Source organism: Lucilia cuprina, chromosome 4 (genome assembly GCF_022045245.1).
Source record: "Lucilia cuprina isolate Lc7/37 chromosome 4, ASM2204524v1, whole genome shotgun sequence".
Taxonomy (NCBI): Eukaryota; Metazoa; Arthropoda; class Insecta; order Diptera; family Calliphoridae; genus Lucilia; species Lucilia cuprina.
Window position 1 is genome coordinate 57,638,267 of NC_060952.1, and position 20,188 is coordinate 57,658,454.

The 20,188-nt window shown below is 31.6% G+C and overlaps 1 protein-coding gene across 2 annotated transcripts in view; it reads left to right on the forward strand.

Moving 5' to 3' along the window:
* Positions 1–19,467, forward strand: part of LOC124419467 (trypsin-1) — a 140,155-nt gene extending 120,688 nt beyond the window's left edge. Inside the window, exons 3-4 of one of the 2 annotated variants that reach the window (XM_046949097.1) lie at positions 19,013–19,089; positions 19,169–19,467. In XM_046949097.1, coding sequence (XP_046805053.1) covers positions 19,013–19,089; positions 19,169–19,255 — 164 coding nt within the window. In that variant the 3' untranslated portion in view covers positions 19,256–19,467. Of the gene's footprint in view, positions 1–19,012 lie in introns of both variants that reach the window. The other variant, XM_046949096.1, reaches the window with a different exon arrangement.
* The last annotated feature ends 721 nt before the right edge of the window (positions 19,468–20,188 follow it).

Consider the following 20,188-nt stretch of genomic DNA (forward strand, 5'->3'; position numbering starts at 1 on the left):
TTGATCATAGCTCCCATATAAGGACCCTTTTAGAAAACACACATACAAGGTTTCCTCATACTAGGTCCAGAAAATCACTTAGATTCACAATATTTATTACCAAATAATGTTATAGATACAGAATTCTGAAGTTTTGTCTATATATACATAATTGGACATAGCTCCCATACAAAGTCCTTTTACGAAAATCTTAATCGCATATTACTTATTACCAAATAAAGCTACACACAGAAAAAAGATTGATTGGAAATCGGCTACTATGATAAATATTAAGTTAAATTAATTAAAATTCTATTGCTGTTATTAAAAATCTGTAAAATTAACAAATTTTCTATATTCAATACTAAAAAAATAATTATAATCGAATGGTGGTTTTAACAATTTCCATATCAATAATTTGAACTGAATTGTATCGGTTATTAAATTTTTTTGTAAATTCAGTAAATGAAGCCGATTTTAATTTAGAATTAAATCGTCAGAACATCAAATATTAGTCGTTGCAACCGAAAAATAGTAGAGAGTAAAAAATATTGAGCACTGCAACCAATTATCTATGGAAACATTATTTAAAATTGAATGATGATTAGAGGAACCAAATTCGATGTTCACAACCAATAAGTTGGTGATTTAAGTTGACGTTTACAAAAATATATAAAATAAAATGAATTTATATTTAAAAAGCCAAATTGAATTTGCGGATAAATAAAATCGGAAAGATCGGATAGAAAAGGTAATGTTTAATATGTTTTCTATCTTCTAATATATTTTGTGTTATTTTAGTTTTCTTAATTTTACAGCTGCGGAAATGTAGTACTCCTTTGGACATGTTGGACAGGATGATGAGCAAAATTTCCGACACATAAACATCAAATTTTCATCATCAACCATCAACTTATATATCTATATAAGTTTTGTAAGTTTATTCATTTTATTGTAAATATTTTAAATAAAATTAAATATATTTTAAAATACCCAAAATCCACAAATTTGTTTTCAATAAATAATATTTCAGTTGCAAATACCAATAATTTCAAACCACATTACCGAATAAATAGCAAAAATAGTTATGTACACCATATATTCAGTTATAGTAACCGAAATTTTCTATAATTACAATCGAATTTTGGTATAGTTGTGAGAACCGACTGAATTCGATTGGAAACAAATTCGGTTATCACAACGAATCTGTTTTCTCTGTGTATTGATACATAATTGGCAAAATATTAGTTTTGTATACAAAAATTATATTTCTCCTATACTAGGTCCAGCCTCTAAAAGCTCTTTAACGGTATTTAAAGAGCATTATTAATTGTGTTGAACAAAATTTTGTGTACAACAAAATTATATATGTATTTGTATTTTAAAAATCTCTAAATCTTTCACACACATACATACATGCAAATTACTAAATTTTTAATGTTCAATAAATCTTGGAATTGTAATAGATTTACCTTTACACATTCTGATGTAATTTTCTCGAAAACTATGCAAGATAATTCCAGTATCGGTCCACAATTTCATATATCACCAATACAAAAATACATATTCCCGGAAAATTGTTTTTTTGTTAATAACTTCCGCCGCAATGTCGATATCTTTACAAAATTTAACATATTAAAATCTTATGTCAATGAAATTCATTCAGAACAAAAATTTGACTTGGTCCGTAATTGAACATAGCTCCCATACAAGGTACCCTCCCGAAAATCACTTAAACGCACATAATTCATTAAAATATTAAAATATCCATATAAAACTTGGTACAAGTATTGCTGTCATATAAAGAAATATTACTATGAAATTTTTTTTCGATCGGACCACAATTGGTCATAGCTCCCATACAAGGATCCCTTCCGAAAACGAACATTACCAAATAAAGTTATTGGTACAATATTTGGCACAAATATTTGTTTTGTATACAAAAAATCAATTTCAAGATTTTTTCACGATCGGTTCATAACACGGGATCGGTCGGTCCCATACAGGTTCCCTTTAGAAAATTAAACACTAAATTACGATATGAATACAAAATTTGACTGATATATGATCAAATAGAAAAGTATTAATATAAAAGTAGTTGGCGGAATGTATTTAAGATTCGGCTCAAAATTAAATAATATTTCGTATTATATACGAAATTTTTGTAAGTATTACGAAATAAAGTTAAGCATGGATAATTTTCAGTTTTATACACATAAATTTAATGCTTAACTCATACATACATACATACATACATACATACATACATACATACATACATACATATCAGCGAAACTAAAGCGGTTATCAAACAGACAGACGAGCTTTGAAAGAATAAAACACACATGTGAGAACTTGCACTTTGAACTTTATAGTTTTTATCACTTGTTATCACTTAAACACAATATTTAGTATTTTTTACACATTGATGTATTTAAAACCCCGATAACAATTTATATTTTACAAACGATAAAATAATATTTATATTCTTTGACATTTAATTTTAAATTAAAATAAAAAATGAAAAGTGGTAAATTTTTGTATTGAAAAAACTATTCACATACTTATTTATTTTTTCTTTAGCACAGAAAAACATAACAAAAATGACGTGTTTATAATAGGTTTTAAAATATATTTTAAAAAAGATTATTAAACTAATATTTTCTTTAACTGGTATATTAAATGTCATTAATAACACACATTATTATTTTTATTTATTTGCATGTAATTTTAGCTGTAGATGTTATTAGTTATAATTTGGAGTTTGGTTTTAATCTCTTTATTTAACACTTTTTGAAGTTTATTTTAACACTTTTTGAAGTTTAAGTGTAATACAATAATTTAAATAATATAGTTAGAAATGATTTTTAACACTTTTAAATAATATGATTATGATAAAGTTAATGTTGTTGTTTTTTTTCAATTTAATAGCTCGTGGGCCAGAATTGGATGAATTTGAAGATTTTTCGCATTTGGATACAAATATTTTTATACAAGAATAATTTTTGATTTTACAAAAAAATTATTTTGTTACGATTTTTTTTTATTTTCGTAATTTTAAGGGAGTTAAATTAAACGTAATTTTTAATTTACAGCTGCCTAATTTCCTGTAAAATTTAATTTAAAAAACATAATTTTTTTTTTTATTCGCAATCTTTTTCTAAATTAATTATTAAATAATTAATTAATTAAATAATTATTTTAAAAGAAATAAAATATTTGTCTTTAAAAAAATCGTAAAATGAACAATTTTTTTTTTTTTAAATTATATAAAATTATTTTGCATTTTACTAAAATATTTCGTACAATTTCGTATATATTACGAAAGAATTTCGTGGTGCGAAACCACAAAGCATTTCGTACAATGTACAACATTTTCGTGTATATTAGGCATGGATTATTTTCAGTGTAGAATTTATATACTACGGGTATTTTATAAGCGAGTTGTTAAAGTCATATTCTTATGCAATATTTAAATTTTATATCATAAACCTTAAATCGAAGACAAAATATTTTTTAAAAATTTCAGCTGTCTAGTTGCTCTATCGTGTTTTTAATCGCTTTAGACGAAGTTGTCCACTACATCTTTTGGTGCCTCTTTTGATAGCAAACTACATACACTAGCGGTATTCATTGACATCGAAGGCGCCTTCAATAACGTGCACACTAATGCTCTTATCCAATCCCTAGACAAGTTTTATGTTGATCGGATGCTCCGTAACTCGATCAACCACATGCTAAGGAATAGATGGATAAGCTGCGAGATGTACGATATTTCGCGGTATACCACAGGGTGCCATTTTGTCACCTTTACTCTGGGTTACCACGATTAATTGCCTCCAATGAATACGGTCTAAAGCTGGGCTTAACCGCGACTCCTCTATGTTAACCCGGCAAAACCGGAAATCTGTCTTTTCACAAGAAAGGTGTAATCCTCGACCGAAAATTGAAATGGAGACACTACCGATGTGTAGGAGAACTATAGGCATGAAACGGAGTGTTAGTCCTACTATCACAAATTGGCTTTATAAACGTGTAAATAGACCAATTCTAGCTTATGCTTCAATAATCTGGTGGACTGCTTTAGAAAAGTGCAATATCGAACTACCACAGGGAGTTCAGCGTACATGCTGCTTCGGTATAAGTGGTGCCATGTGTCCAACTTTACCAAGGATCTGGAAACATTGCAAGATATTTTATCCATTGAAACATTTTTAAAATATAAGTCGGTGATTACAGCCGAACGGCGAACTGGCCAAGGGCGGTTATAGGACGCGTCATCAATGTATACTGAGCGCATTGGAAGATTATACACAATCATCGGACGTGCTTGATCGTATACCAGACACAGAATATGTCGGAAACTTTGAAACGGTGATCCCAGATATAATGTTTTGGTCAAGCGGAATATTAGAGCAAATACCAGTAGTAATCCTCCGTTACACGGATGGCCCTAAATTTGGGAATAAAGTGGGGCTGGGGTTCTATATTGAAGATCCAGAAGCAGAAATATACCACCGTTTATAAACTCATAAAACAAACAAGGCAGAAGTACGAGCAATAACGGAATGTGTAAATTGGATTAGAATAAATATGGCGCCTGCAGAGCTTAACCGACAGCCAGAAGGCAATTAGGGTGATAACAGGTGATAAAACTAAATCTAAGACTGTATTGGATTACATTTTTCCAATAAAAACTTTTATTCGTTATTCATTTTTTAAATTTAGTCGACACTCGAATAAAAAAATATTGTAAGTTTTTATTCGAATAATTTTTAACACGAATAATTGACAACTTTTGACAATTTTTAACACGAATAATTGACATTTTTGTTTCCCCCAGGAAACCTTGTGTTGGATTTTATTTCGGCAATTTAACGAGGTTTTTTGTCGCAGATACATGCGACAATATGCATTGAGATGCGTAAAATGAGGCTCAAGATTGAATTAATAAAAGCTTTGCCACTTTTATAAACATATCGAACAATATTGATAAATAAAAACAACATTAACTAATGAATTTTTAAATTTATCAAACTCAAACAAAAATGTCATCAGCATTTCATCACAGCCGTTTTTTCTTGTTTTAATAAATATTAAAACTGTTTTATTGGTTCAGTCTATAGACGTCTCTAAACAGCTGGACCGATTTTCTTGAAATTTTAACAGTTTGGCTACTTTTTATTATAAATTTCAAGTAGGCGAGGTGCCACGCCTTCTTATTAAATAACTATTAAAAGTCGTATATCTTTGAAACTGGTAAAATTAGAGTTCTCAAATTTTGCAAGGACAACTTTGATTTATATAAGAATATTTTTGGACAAAATGGGCGGAATGACTATAGTTGACGTGGCACCTTCCATATTAAGGAAATATTAAATCAGTATATCTCAGACTGATACTGCCCTTAAATTTTGTCGGAGCCATACTATTAGACCGAAAAGCTTCAAATTTTGCACGAAGAACTTTAGCATCTATGTTACTATTTTGGGTAATAAATTGTCGGACTACCAATGGGGGGAGCGGCACCTCCCATATGAATTAAATATAACAACATATTTTATCTAAGAAACAAATAGTACTAAATTTGTTAAATTTTGGACATACGGTTTTCATATTGATCTGAACATTTTGGGGAAAAAAGCGGACTTTCATTAGGGGTGGCTTGGAACCCCCATATGAGTAATATAGAAAAAGTTGATACTGTAGAAGATATAATATTAAAATTTAACATGAAGATCTTTGCATTCATGTGAACATTTAGGAAAAAAGGCGGATGAATTAAATACAATACTATATTATATACATTTTTCATAGTTACATTAAAATCCTTATTAGCGTTCGGAAAATTTGTCGAACTTGCAATAATTTGAGAGTCATCTCCCATGTGTAAGTGGGTTTTTTTTCTTTTAGGAAGCAAAGCACAAAGGGTATAGCTAGTAGTTATTTTAAAGTAAAACCAGTTAGAGTGCTGAATTCGGCTGTGCAGAATCTTAAATACCCTCCACCAGATAAATACTGTGGAAATGGCTTTCGATGGAACGATCGGATAAAGAAATTGACAGTAACATTTCTGAAGTAAAAAAAGTTTATTTGTTAAAAACTTTATTTGGTAATGAGTAAAAAGTGTTTACGTAATTTTCACAAATGGTGGGAATAAGGAACAATTATGGATGATAGTTAAACAAATTTCAAGTATATTTTCTGTATATAAAAGTAATATTTGTGCCAAATTTTGCATGAATATCATTGTTTGGCAATGAGTTGTATGCATTTTAGTGTTTTTCTAAAGAGAACCTTGTTCAGGAGCTATGACCAATTGTGGATTAATAAAAATTTTACAATGACTTTTCTAATTCTATCCTAATTATATAATCAGTTAGTGCGTTTAAGTGACCTTATATAGGAGATATGACAAATTGTGGTCCAAACGGAAAAAATTTAAGGTTACATTATAAATATCTTAATTAGGTAATGGTCGTTGAAGCGATTTTTGGGAGAGAACCTTGTATGATACCTATGACCAATTGTGGACCGATCGGAAAAAAATGTTACTGTAAAATTTATGTATATCAAAATATTATTGTGGACCGATGGAAAATTTTTTTCTTGATATGAATTGTATTGAACACATTTACCGGGAATATGTACATTTTTATGGGGGGTATATGAAATTATGAACCAATTTTTCCGATTTTTAACTATGCTGATTCTGGCACCAATAGATGTATCTTTGACAAAATTAATCAATTTATCTGCAGTAGTTTTTGTAAAAAGTACAAATAACTCTGAAACTGTTTCACTGATCCTGTTGATTTTCAATATCAAACTGCTTAGGATGACAATGAATATTTGGAGTGAATTTTGTGGAGTTCCATTTCTTTCTAATAACACTATAGTTACGCTGAGCTGATTTCATTGTATTGGACATGAAGGCTATTTGTTTTCCTTATTATTATCACCATGATAAGGATTTCTATGCATATGCATGTTTGTAGTCAGTAGCTCAAAATAACTTTTAACTAGTTATATTTTCGAATCGAAGAATTTGCTACAAAATTTCATCGATTTCTTGTTGCATATTTTGTTATAGTTGCAACTTCGAACTCTTGTAGTTCCAGATAACAACGAAATTTTCTAATTGCTTTTAGTACAGCTAAGCATTCTCTCTCAGTAACACTATAGTTACGTTGAGCTCAATTCATTGTATTGGACATGAAGGATTTCTATGCAAATGCATATTTGTAGTCAGTAACTTAAATTAACTTTTAACTAGTTTTCTTTTCGAATCAAATAATAATATTTTATTATAAATGCATAAATTGCATATTTCCAACATTTTGATATCACATTTTTTAATTTTTCTATAATAATTTGTTTTTTTTTTCTGTATTTCATATTTTTACAACAAATTTGGTATTTACATATTTAGAATTTTTTAAATAAATAAAAAAAATTGATTTAACAACAAAATACTATGTTCTATGAAATACAATTTTACATAGTTTCATTTAACTTTTAAAACCACAATAGTGCGAAAGGTATTTTGAGTTTGTGCTGTAACGTAACGTCCAAAACATTGGTCCTCTAAGTATCGGTTCAGTATCAATTTCAGAGTCTGTCCATCTGTGTGATAACTTGATCAAATTTTGTTCTTACATCTCTCTCACGTCAATAATTCACTTAAAAATGTTACCAAACGATAAAATTGGAAAGAAATATAATTTATACAAAAATACATTCATTCATCAAATTTTTTTAGAAAGACTGTCAAGCTTTTGTTGTCAAAAACTTAAGATCTGAATATATATTAATATGTATCTTCAAAAGGAAATATTTTTTGTTGGTGCATATTTTTCTCATTTTTAGTGCATATTTTTCCATTTCAAAGTGCATATTATAAGCGAATATTTTAATTTTTTAGTGCATGAAAATCCTTGCCAATCCTTGCCTTGCAAACCTATTTGCCAATACGCTTTTTTGAGGTCTAACTTCGATATGATATTAGCTTAAGGTAACCTTGATGACTTTCCTGTCATCAAGGCACAGAAAAAGAGAAGAACAGGGCTTTATACCACCTAACGCTAACATTCTGTCTATTTTACCAGACATAAATTTTTTCACCAAAGAAAAAACAGGGTAAAACCTTTGTTTTACTGGCTTTGAATAGCCAAAGTCAATTGTATGCTTTATAAGGCTTGTACGACCTAATTCCAGTTTTGCAATGTTAGGACAAAAAATATTAGCTCATTGCTGACGTTGTGTTGGGGTTAACTTTTGACTTCAAACTTATCGATATACAAATTCAGTGGATTATCTTTTCCTGAAGCATAAATAATATTTTCAAAGATTTCCGGCTTCGATAATTAGTTTCTGTGTAATGGTCATCGAGTCATATTCTTAAATGTAATATTAACAAACAAAAAGCCAATGTAGAGGATTTTTGTTTTCTCATCGACATAAGTGCATTACATTCAAAGATTTCATTTCTGTAGATAATTATGTAGTTTTAAAAATTGGAATAAATTATCTAGCAATATTTTCATTTTTCGATATTATTTTAGGAGTGAAATTATGTAAAACGTTTTTATTTTTATTGCTTGAAAAATTCATGGGTGTCGGAGTTTAAAATACTTATGGGCGATTTGGGGACAAGTTTTGGGAATTTACATTTTTGAATAATTAGGTTTTTTACCTTTTCACTTTTGTTTTTCACATTTTGCGCACTGTAGCTTGTAGGTACTTTTTAGCAAAAAATGTTTCGTGTTTCAAAGCAATCTTCTCAGTGGTGTCCTGGTTTATCGCAGTTCTAACATTTAAACTCGTTTTGTGAACAGCATTAACTGCTGCGGATCAATGAAATCGAAGTTTTGTGAAACTGGTTAAACGTTTGAATTCTGGGCTTGAGTTATATTTGAGTTTGTAATAATCGTAAAACTGTATTCTCTATCATAAAATTTAATTGTACATAATCAAATGTCTGACTCTGTTGATTATTATGATGAGACTTATTCAAATTAGTATTTGTGGGCTAAGGAAATCTAAGTTTCATGAAGTAGATTTCCAGCATAATTTCTACAGAAATGTTTTACGTGTACATTTGCAGCACCACTTTTAGTTTTTTCTATAGGTTGTGTTTGAACTTAAAAAACCTTTACTCTATGTTCTGACTAAGCAATTTGCAATTTGGACATTCAGAAGAATTGGACAAATACGTTTCTATGCAAGAGCGATGCATGACTGCATTCAGATATAAGCAAACATACTTGCCCTTCAGGACGTTGCCAATCTTACAGTTCAGTTCTGTATGGCCAATCTTTTCATCTGTTTTTAATAAAATATGTAAAGATTACCAAAACAAAAATCAAAACAAATTTATTGAAATGAGTCAAAGGCAAATTAAAATTAACTAAAAGAAAGCAGTTCATTCAAAAATAAAATATTTTGAGATCATTGATTTTCGCTTAACCAGATATAACCTGAAATGCTCACAAGTGCCTTGGTTTAATCGTTCGAGGACAGCTGCCCTCTCCGAGAGCGGAGACCTGCCCAAAAGAAAATACTAATACAAGGTGTATAAAGTCCGCAGTATATTGGGATGTGTATCGTAGTAAACTTGGTGAATACAAGAAAGTTGTTCGTAGAAGAGGTGGTAGACAGCGTAAATGACGTATCGAAGATAAAAAAATTCCTATCCAAAACTCATGTCCAACCGGAATCTATGGTCGATGACACTGGATGGAGGAGACAATGAAACTCCTAATGGACTCCTATTTCCCACGCGGTATATCGAATAACATAAATGAACAGATATAGGAGGAAGGTGAGGCTAACACGTAAATTGTAACTACATCTGATACGGTTAAAGGGGCAAGCAAAAGCTTCACTCCCTATAAAGCTGCAGGGCTGGATGGCATTTTTACAGATGGAGGCGGAACTGGTTTCTGTACATCTGTCTCAGATATTTACTGCATGTTTGTAATTCACATATATCCAATCCCTAGATCAGTTTTATGTTGACAGGATGCTCCGTAACTGCTAAGGAATAGATGGATAAGCTACGAGATGTTCGATATAACTATGAGGAAAAAGTATTTCGCGGTATACCACAAGGTGGCATATTGTGACCTTTAATCTGGGTTACCACGATTAATAACCCCCTAAGAACACTTAACGAGAAATGACTTAAACCTGTTATGTAGACGTAATATACTTTGTCGTAATATACTCTTAAAGGACAAGGATCCAAATTACTTGTGTAGAAGAGCTCAGGAGGCTCTGAATATGGCCTTAAGCTGGGATCAACCGAAAGGCCTCAATGTTAACCCGGAAAAAAGGAAATATCACAAGAAAGTCAAAAATTTCTACGTATAATTGCTCGTACTTCTGACTGGAATCTGGTGTTATGATTTGGTAAACGGTGGTATATTTCTGCTTCTGGATCTTCAATACCCCAGCCCCACTTTATCCCCCGAATTTAGAGCCATCCGTGTAACAACGGATTCCTACTGGTACTTGCTCTAATGTTCTGCTTGTCCAAGACATTCTATCTGGGATCATCGTTCCAAAGTTTCCGACATATTCTGTGTCTGGAAAGAATAAAGAGCCGTTCGGCTGTAAGCGCCGCCTCATATCTTAAATAAATTTCAATGGAATTTGTTTGAAGCAGTACACATGGCACCACTTATACCCAAGCAGCATGTACGCTGAACTCCCTGTAGTAGTCTGATATTGCACTTTTTGTCTAAAGCAGTCCACCAGATTATCGAAACATAAGCTAGAGTAGGTCTAATTACACTTTTATAAAGCCAGTTTGCCATAGTAGGACTAAGACCCCATTTCATGCCAATAGTTCTCCTACATATCACGCAGCACCGATGAGCCTTGTTGATCCTATCCTCTATGTGGTGCCTCCATTTTAATTTTCGGTCGAAGTTTATACCTAAGTACTTATCTTTGTCAGTCCCTGGTATATGTAGAAATTTTGTCTTTCTTGTGAAAAGACAGATTTTCTTTTTTTCGAGTTAACATTGGGCCCTCTCGGTTAAACCCAGCTTTAGGCTATATTTCGAGCCTCCTCAGCTCTTCCGCACAAGTAATTTGGATCCTTTCCCTTTAAAAGTATTACGACATCGTTTGCATAGCAGACAGGTCTAAGTCCTTTTTCGGTTAGGATCCTTAGGAGGCTAGTAATCGTGGTAACCCAGAGTAAAGGTGACAAAAGTCCACGCTGCGGTATACCATTCCCGCCTCCAACTGTAAGAGTGCCGGGAAAATGCCATAGGTAGCGAAGCTCTTGATTGCCCCATTGAATATATCGATGTAATTACAATTTCCGTGTTAGCCTCCTCTTTCTCCAACATTCATCTTTATTATTCGATATACCGGCTGGGAAATCATCATTAACCATAGATTCTGGTTGGACATGCATTTTTGATAGGTATTTTTTACCTTAGATACGTTACTTACGCTGTCTTCCTGTTCACAGAAAAGTTTTTAGGAGTCTAGTTTGGCTTTACGAACAATTTTCTTGCATGCAACAAGTTTACTACGATACTTTTACGCCGTGCCCTTTTAAATAGTTTGCGAAGAGTTTTACCAAGGTTACGGATTTCCCCGGTTACATAGGGTTTCTACGGGGCAGATCTCCGCTCTCGCAGGGGCAGCTCTCCTCGAAGTATTTAACAAATGCACTTGTGAGCATTTTTACTTTGGCGTCTATGTCCTCTTTATTTCGACATTGAAAAGTGTCCTGACATAAACGGTTCTTTAGTAATTAGCCGAACATTATCCAATAAGTTTTAGACTTATTCTGAAACTTTATCGGCTTTGGTTTCGGCCGTAGTATTTTGAATCTGATGTACCGATGCATCGGTACATCAGATTGACCATCGCGATGGTCAAAAAAGGAGTTCTCACCCGAAACTCTCCAATCCTGAATTTCGTTTATAAGCTCTTCTAAACATATAGTTATATATAATACTTCTTTTCTGATTCTATTGACGAAGGCAGCTTTATTCCCTAAGTTCGATGTGATCAAGTCTTTAGTGTCAACTAAATTCCTGAGGGCTTGTATTTTAATAACCAAAACTCTTTTATAGGGGCTAGGGTCAGTTATAAATCAGTCCTCATTAAATTCGGAATAAAGAATTATGTATTTTTCTGAATTTTATTTATCAAATTTTCTAAAGAGGATCTTATATGAAGTTCATATAAAACTTGTTTACATTGTATATCACCTTTATACTCGCATTTTTATGACAGTAATTAGCGTTAATGTAACTTTCTAAAGGGGGCTCATATAGGGGGGTTTGGTGGTTTACTAACACATTTTGCATGAAATTCCATAGCGAATTTCATAAATCATATTTTTAAGGCAGTAATGATCGTTTAAGAAATTTTCTGAAGGGGACCTTATATGGGCGATAGGGTCAATAATGGACCGATCCATATTTCGTGAGAAACTTACATTCTTGTATAAGATTTTATCGTTATACTTGTATTTTTAACCAGTAATTAGCGTTAAAGTAATTTTCTCAAAGGGACCTTGTATGGGCGGAAGGGTAAATTATGGACGGCTCCTCCCTAAATTAGGTAGAGAGATTTTATATATGGGAAGGGACATTTATAAGCCTTCCAAAAAAGTGGTGCGGAGGTTTTATCTCGTCAGAAACTTACGTGTGTCGCATTTCATCGCTCGAATTTTTTGCCAATAATCAGCGTTAAAGCCGTTTACTGAAGGGGATCCAATAGGGGGGATACGGTCAATTATAGACCCGCGAGGAACTTAATAGTGTTAACGAATTTCAGAAAGGAACTTTACAGGGTCATTTATAGGCCGATCCTAAAAAATTGGTAGTGAGGTTTTGGCTCATAAAAAACGTACTTATACCGAATTTCTTCGCTATTCTCGAATTTTTGGGCCGGTAATGTTTTAAATTCATTTTTGAAGGGAACATTATATGGTGGGTAGGGTCAATTATGAACCGATCCTCAAAAAATTTGGTAGAAAGATTTTGGCTTATATGAAACATATTTATGTAAAATTTCATCGCTATACTCGTGCTTTTAAAGCAGTTACTCTCGTTTTGGAAGACCACTTGTATGAAGGCTATCCGAAAAAGTGAACCGGTATTGCCGATAGAGAATATTTATACTAAATTTCAACTATCTAGCTCCTCCCGTGAGGTCCCTACCGTGATTTTAACAGACGGACTGTCAGATGGATATGGTTAGATCGTCTATGAATTTAATAAGGACTCAGAATATATACTTTTATGGGTCTATAACCAATATTTCGATGTGTTACAAACGGAATGACAAAATCAATATACCCCCATCATTTTTGATGGTGGGTATAAAAAGTGTGAGTATATTGGTATAAAAAATGAAACTTGAACCCACCCAGCAGTTCGACGGGACAGTCCCGAACTGACCATTTAACCTACTACTTGTGGTGGCCCCTAGCCACCTGACTACCCAGGTGACCCACCATTTTAACATGGACTTGTCCTACGAGGAAGACAATCGTCACTCTACACCCTACAAAGAGACAGTAAAGAGACGATTGCCTTCGTTAGCTTACAAAGGGGACACTAAAGTGACGACTGTCTTTATTCTCGTTTACAAAGAGTTTATTTGTGACGAAAGACCAAAAACGTACGAATTGGAGCCAACCATGTGGTAAGATATTAATGGAACTAAAATTTAAAAATTTCAAGTGTCTAGTTTCTAGAATACTATGGGACAATAATGTGACGATTGACCTGAAAGATATAAATTTGAGTATATCAGATGGTGGCATATTAGTAGAAAGTAATAATAATTTCTCCAAAAGATGGGTAAAATACCTACTTTCGGAAATAAAAAAAAAATACTTTCAAGATTATAATCTCTAGGTTACTTGAGGACAGAAAAGACACGACTGTCTCCGCTCCTGCTTACAAAGAGGACATTAAAGTGACGACTGTCTTCATTCTCGATTACAAAGGGTACACTCCTGACGAATGACCCAAAACATACGTATTACGATCATCCAGGTGGTTAACTATTAGTGGAAATTACTGTCTTTTTCATATGTTTTGGGTCATTCGTCACGAATGTACACTTTGTAATCGAGAATGAAGACAGTCGTCACTTTAGTGTCCTCTTTGTAAGCGGGAGCGGAGACAGTCGTCTCTTTGCTATCCTCAAGTAACCTAAAGATTATACTCTTAAAAGTAGTTTTTTTTGTTGTACTTCCGAAAGTAGTTATTTTACCCATCTTTTGGAGAAATGATTATTACTTTCTACTAATATGCCACATTCTAGAGAGTAGACACTTGAAATGTTTAAATTTTAGTTCCATTAATATCTTACCACCTGGCTGACTCCAATTCGCATGTTTTTGGTCTTTCGTCACAAATAAACTCTTTGTTATCGAGAATGAAGACAGTCGTCACTTTAGTGTCTTTACTGTCTCTTTGTAGGGTGTAGAGTGACGATTGACTTCCTCGTAGGACAAGCCCATGTTAAAATGGTCGGTCACCTGGGTAGTCAGTTGGCTAGGGGCCACCACAAGTGGTAGGTTAAGTGGTCAGTTCGAGACTGACCCGTCGAACTGCTGGGAAAGGTAAAACTTGATCGTGCAACTTCTCAGTTACACATACATAAATATTATACTCTTAAAAGTAGTTTTTTTTTGTTGTACTTCCGAAAGTAGTTATTTTACCCATCTTTTGGAGAAATGATTATTACTTTCTACTAATATGCCACATTCTAGAGAGTAGACACTTGAAATGTTTAAATTTTAGTTCCATTAATATCTTACCACCTGGCTGACTCCAATTCGCATGTTTTTGGTCTTTCGTCACAAATAAACTCTTTGTTATCGAGAATGAAGACAGTCGTCACTTTAGTGTCTTTACTGTCTCTTTGTAGGGTGTAGAGTGACGATTGACTTCCTCGTAGGACAAGCCCATGTTAAAATGGTCGGTCATCTGGGTAGTCAGTTGGCTAGGGGCCACCACAAGTGGTAGGTTAAGTGGTCAGTTCGAGACTGACCCGTCGAACTGCTGGGAAAGGTAAAACTTGATCGTGCAACTTCTCAGTTACACATACATATTTTTCTTTCAAGATTTTCACACCAACTTATTGTCTAAATTCATTTAATATTCCGTGACGTTTGCTTTACAGTATGTAATTTTAATCATATTTTTATTTTATTCATAATATTTTTTAATTTTAAATAATTTTATTGATTTAACAATACAAACAACTAAGTCAAAATGATATTAGCAGGACGATTAAAAATTAATCAAAAACTATGTTTTTGATTGTAAAATTGGAAAGAACAATTAAAAACTTGAAAGGCAAAACATGCGACCTGCAGTTTGATTACAATATTTTCAAGCCCTATTCGGGGGTTCGTCATGTACTAAAATTCATTGAATTATTCCGAAGTTCACATGGACGGACAGACGGACGGAAATGGCTAAATCGACTAGATATACCCTAAGGAGGGTATAGGACCAATATTATTGTGTGTTACAACACAAACCCAATAAACCAAAGGTATAAAAATAAATTATTTAATAAATATGATAAGATACGAAAAAGCAAAATTTAAAATTTAACTTTACAGTACTAACTTTAAAATATGGAAACATGATGCCTTAATATGTTTTTTCATATTATTGTGTAATTGTTAATAGTTTTTATTTGGTAAATTTATATATATATAGGGTACTAGCTAATACATGGTGTGCTTCGCTACCCCTATCGAAATTAAATACATAATAATCAAAAAATTATTTATTTAGTTATAAAATTTTTCTTAAAGGTTTATTATAATTTCTCCTGATGACAATATATTTCCTTTAAATTCTAAAATAATACATTAATGATATATTTACTTCTTACTTGCTACCTTTAGTCTTAAAGAATAATATTGCCTCGGGATATACAATATTTTTTTACCCTCTAGTATAAATAAAAAACCCACTTGACGATTTTGAAAATTACAACCACAATAGTTTTCCAGATTAACAATTACATTACATTTGAGAGATGCCAAGCAATTTATTGCAAGTTCGCCAATTTCTATCTATCTATGAAAAAATTTAATTATCTAACAGTTTTCAAGATGTAAGAAATTTTGTATTTAATTCATATGTGTAGTGACAAGTCCCCCACTGAAATCCCGCCCGTTATTTTCTAAATGTTCACATAAATGTCAAAGTTATTCATATAAAATTTGACGATTCTAGCTCTAATAGTTTCTTAGATAACTATTTTTTCTATTTAATTTATGAGGGGGCTTCAAGCTCCCCAAATTAAAGTCCGCCCTTTATCCTCAAAATGTTCAGATGAATATTAATGTAATATAAGCAAAATTTGATGAATATACTTCCATATTTTCCTCGATAAACAATATTTTGTATTTTATTTATAGCCCCCATTTAAAGTTCGTTTGTTATACTTTAAATCCGCGGTGGTCAGAAAGAGAATGTTTAAAACGCATATGTGTAGTGCAAAATATAAAATTTCATGTTTGTACAATGTATATATTTGTGTTATTCATATTATTAGTATTATAAATGAATAACGGAAAGAATGTATGTATTGTTGTATGTATCTGTTAATGAAAGTATGTATTGATGCACGTTTTGATGTAAAAATGTGATGATGTATGTACATATGTAGGTATTGATATATGTATATAGTTTGTGTATGTATTAAATGTATCTAACATGAGTTTTCTCATGTCTTAAATAGAAAATTCCTAAGATTAAAATCTATTACAATTCCAAGATTTACTGAATATTACAAACACCTTTTTCTTTACATTTTTATATCGTTTAGCGATATTTAGTAATTTGTATGTGTGAAAGATTTAAGGATTTTCAAAATACATATATAATTTTTTCTACCCAAATTGATAATGCAACTAGTTAAATACGATTAAAGCGTTTTTAGCAGCTAGACCTAGTATGGGAAATATGATCAATTATAGACCGATTGTAAAAGATTCTTTAAACTACATTTCTGTACATAAAATCTATATTTCAGACAAATTTTGTAATTTAGTAACAAGTAACAAATCACTTAAGAAGAAGGGAACCTTGAATGGGACCATGTAATGAACCGATCGTGAAAAAATCTTTTAATAGCTTTATTTGGTAATGAGTAATGTGCTTTGAACAGATTTTCGTACAAGGACTTTGTATTGGAGCTATGTCCAATTATGTATATAAAGATACAATTTTTAAAATATAGGAATATTATAAAAGCGCGGATAGCAATGAAATTCGAAATGTACAATTTTTTAAGGAACCAAAATGTTTTTGTAAAATGTTATGAGGATCGGTCAATAATCGATCCTATCTCCCGTATAAAGATCTCATCGTACATAGTAGAAAAATTTGTTTTAATTATAACAGATATTTTGATTTAGTATTCGTGTATTTTCATAAATTGTTTAACATTCTTGACTTTATATCGTTTTTCTGTTTGGTAAAAGTCGCGCTAAATGTCAAATAAAGTTGACTTCAAATGTTTAACACTTTTTTATTATTTTTCCACCATTCTTGACTAGTTCCAGTTTATTAACTATAAAGATATATAAACGTCATTTCAACTTAATATGAATTTTTCTGAATTCCTCGTCTTGAACTTTTGCGATGCAAAAGTTATTTGTATTCGAAAAATTGTCTATTTTGTCATATATAAATTTTGATCTTTAAAGGTCCACTTGGCGGGTTCAGTTGTATGGGGGCTAGACGAAGTAATGGACAGATGTTAACTATTTTCTGATGTGCAGCAGTTTGACATTAAAGTGTTAAAAAAACTTGCAAATGGTAAACATTTTAAGGAATTTTGAGCATCATTCATAATGTGCCTTAGCAAAATGTGCATAGATAAAAGTTACGTCTTTGTAGCTAGCAAGGACTAATTAAATAACTTTATGGTCCAAATATATTGTGTGTATCATTTTATATATGTTTTTGCATTAAATGTTTGTATAAGTCGATGTGATATACTAAACCGCAAAAATAAATTAAATTGCAAAATTTGTAAAAAGGTTATAATTTTTTTTTCAAAATAACAAAAAAACTTAATTTATGCAATATTTCAAATTATTACTATTGTGCTGCGCTAAAAACTGATATTTAAAAAAATTTACGTTCAAGTTATACAACTTTTGTTGTCCCATCTCCTCTTCAGAGCACATTAAACACTAGGGTTCCAAAATCGACTTTCTAATAATTGACTTTTTGACGATAAAAGTCGAAAAGCCGAAGTCGACTATTTTGTTCCAAAAAAGTCGATAACTCGACTATCGTCTATGAAGAGTCGAAAAGTCGACTTTGTAAATAAAAGTCAAAAAAGTCATAAACTAGAAATAAGTAGGAAAAAGTCAAAAATAGTCGAAAATTTAAACAAAGTGGAAAAAAGTCAAAAGTAGCCGAAAAATCGAAAGGTCGGAAAAGGTCAACTATTTATAAAATACTAAAAGTCGAAAAGTATAAAAGTCGACATTCAACTAAATTAAAAAACTTAAAAATCGCAAAATAAGTTGTCCCAATTTTTGTATTTTATTAAGGGGCATTAGCTCCCGGTAAAAAAATGTAAATAATTCAAAATTGTTATAAAGCTGGTGACAAATTACAACAACCAATTTCTAATACTTTAAGTGATCAAGACCAATTCCACAGAAGTATTTTTATATAGATTTTGATAAAAGAGCCGTTATTTCATAAATCCATCGATATAACGGTACCGCTAAATAATGAAAATGTTGTAGGAAATATTTTTATGTCTTTTTCAGTACTTCCATGGAGTCAATTCTGCTTCTGTTGAAGATCTTTTTTGATGGTTAGTTTAATGAAGTTTTTTATAACGATGCTGATACTAATGTAGTTTTTGAATAGTTTAAAATTGGGTCCACATAGGTATTGGGGAACATTAACCTGTCATTAATATTCTCATTCAATGTAATACTTTTTGTTTGAATTGTTAAAAATGTAATTAATATATTTTTATATATTTTTAGGTCGCATTGGAACTGCTGTCGGTTGGGGAAGAACTGCGGAAGGAGGTGAACTTCCATCCATCGTTAACCAAGTTAAGGTACCTATAATGTCTATTACAGAATGCAGAAACCAAAAATACAAAAGCTCTAGAATTACGTCTACTATGCTTTGTGCAGGAAGACCAAATATGGATTCTTGTCAAGGGGACAGTGGTGGCCCATTATTGCTTTCTAACGGAGTTAAATACTTCATTGTTGGTATAGTTTCATGGGGAGTTGGTTGTGGTAGAGAAGGCTATCCAGGAGTTTATACAAGAGTTAGTAAATTTATTCCTTGGATAAGGTCTAACTTAGAAAACACTTGTTTGTGTTCATAGATATGAATCAAGTTTTGCGTAACATTTATTTTTAAGTTAATATATATATATATATAATATTAATTTTTGATAAATAAACATAACTTATTTTGAAAATTATATCTAGTTTAACATTATTTTATAAACTTTGAATGAAATAATATTCTTTGCAGTACAACCGAGATATAAGAAGCATATTAGATCTATTGTGAGTTTTGTAATCGATATTAATATGAACGTTGGGGAAGTATTTGGAATAGAGCTATTAATAAAAGCGGATTATACTCGGTACATTAAGAACCGAGTATACATGCGGAGTAAGGTCAATTATGAACCGATTCTTTTAAAATGTGTAAGACAGATTTCTATTAAATTGATTTTGGTATAATTTTAACACTTTAATCGTATTTTAAAGCTAGTAGTGAGGGGCAGTTATGGAGGTCATTACTACAGAGGCTATGTCAAAAACTTGAAAACTTAGCCAACAGAAATATTTGTGGTTGTCACCGCCTCTTTCATGGACCGATATTGTCCATTTTCAATACCAAACAAACTTAGCGAATATAAATATTTGTGGGAAATTTTAACTCTCCTCCTCGTCTCCCAATACGAGAATCAAAAATTTTGCTAATTCCTCGTAATCGTAAAAATTAGTTAACAAGAGCAATTATTTGCGACAATTTGAAAATATGGAGGTTTGTTAGTAATCAAAATAGGTTAAAAATTAGTTAACAAGAGCAATTATTTTCGACAATTTGATAATATGGAGGTTTGTTAGTTTTTATTAGTTGATTTAAATTTTGTAACTGAAATTACAAAATACCTAATTCAGCCGTATGGG